Source organism: Sphaeroforma arctica, assembly GCF_001186125.1.
Source record: "Sphaeroforma arctica JP610 unplaced genomic scaffold supercont1.117, whole genome shotgun sequence".
Lineage (NCBI taxonomy): Eukaryota > Ichthyosporea > Ichthyophonida > Sphaeroforma > Sphaeroforma arctica.
The window spans coordinates 52,941-54,501 of NW_014040441.1; the positions used below are offsets into that span (position 1 = coordinate 52,941).

The 1,561-nt window shown below is 45.7% G+C and overlaps 1 protein-coding gene across 1 annotated transcript in view; it reads left to right on the plus strand.

The window, feature by feature from the left end:
• The window catches only part of SARC_02571 (hypothetical protein), a gene marked incomplete at both ends in the record, with an annotated part of 4,341 nt that extends 3,171 nt beyond the window's left edge, over positions 1–1,170 (plus strand). Inside the window, 2 exons of the mRNA XM_014303663.1 lie at positions 191–421; positions 853–1,170. Of these exons, the coding sequence (XP_014159138.1) occupies positions 191–421; positions 853–1,170 (549 nt within the window). The remainder of the gene's footprint in view (positions 1–190; positions 422–852) is intronic.
• Between the last annotated feature and the right edge of the window lie 391 nt (positions 1,171–1,561).

Here is a 1,561-nt window from a genome sequence, read left to right on the forward strand (position 1 = left end):
AACGGTAACGGAACGTACGTCGTCCGTCCTACCGTACGGTACGTTACTACGTGTCGTCGTACTCGTTGTAGTATACTACTACAACCTAACCACCACCTACCTACCCTCCTCTCTCTCTCCACTATATATATATATATATATATATATATATATATAACAATACACGTGCGTATATCCCTCTCTTATCCAGGTGGCCGAGGCGGAAGAAGGGATCAATGTCGCTGTGGGGTTGACTGCTGTTGTAACCGCGTGCACCTTCAGCGGATTTGCGGGTGTGTACTTTGAGAAGATTCTCAAGGGAACCAGTGCCAGTATCTGGGTCAGGAACATCCAGCTGGGCGGGTTTGGCCTGGTGATTGGTCTCTTTATTGTGTATATGAACGACAGCAAAGCGGTCTACGCAGACGGCTTCTTTGCTCAGGTAATGATAATGTTTATGCATACATATGTGTGTGTGTGTATGTGTGCGCGTGCGTGTGCGTGTGCGTGCATGTATTTATAGGTATGGATGGTGATTCTCCTATAAGCTTTTTCAATCGGTGTATATTTAGCGCGTAATATGGAACAGAGATATCTTCCAGATGTGTTGCCTCACAATTTGACCCAGCTCAACACTTTCTCACACAGAGCAATGCGCAGTAGTACGTGTAAACTAGGCGTGACACACCCATCCTATCTCAAGTCCACAATATCCTACCCATGTGCACAGTACAACTACCTGGTGTGGATGGTCACATCCCTACACTCCTGCAGATAACCTTTCTACCAATGTCCTTTGACCATGATCAGTAGTACGTGTATACTATGCAACCTTCCTATCTCAAGTCCACAATGCCCTTCCCATGTACACAGTACAACTACCTGGTGTGGATGGTGATTCTCCTGCACGCCGCTGGCGGTCTGATCATTGCCGTGGTGGTAAAATACGCCGACAACATTCTCAAGGGCTTTGCCACGGCCGCTGCGATTATCTTATCGGCCATCATCTCTGTGTTTCTGTTTGATTTCGAGCCTTCGAGGAACTTTAAGATAGGGGCGACTCTGGTCATTGCCGCCGTGGGGATGTACAGCAAACCAGACTCCGAGGCTCCATCGGACTTGTTACCTTTAAGTGCGAGAATGAGCTCGAGAAGTGATCTGAGTCGGACGTCGACCGATAGAGTTGATTGATGTGTTATATAAATGTAGGTATTATATTAGGACTCGCTGTTGAGGAAAATCGTTCTGTGCACAATTACAAACGTGCGTGCGTTTAAATCATAGGCGGACTCAGCAAAAATGCACTCGAAAACACTTCAGCTCAGTTGGGTTGGAACAAACACCTTGATTTATAGGGTTTATGTTTTAGGGTTTATACCCCTAAACCCCACAAACTACAAAAACATTGATCTAAGACTGGTCATGCCCACACTAACCTATCTTATGGGCAGCAACTAATTGGCAATAGCCCATCACTCCGCCGGTCAATCTATAGGCCAGATAATATTGCACCTGTTCGATTTGGTTGACAGCAAAAATGCGCAAACAAGCGACTTAGATGTGACAATTGTATATGTATATA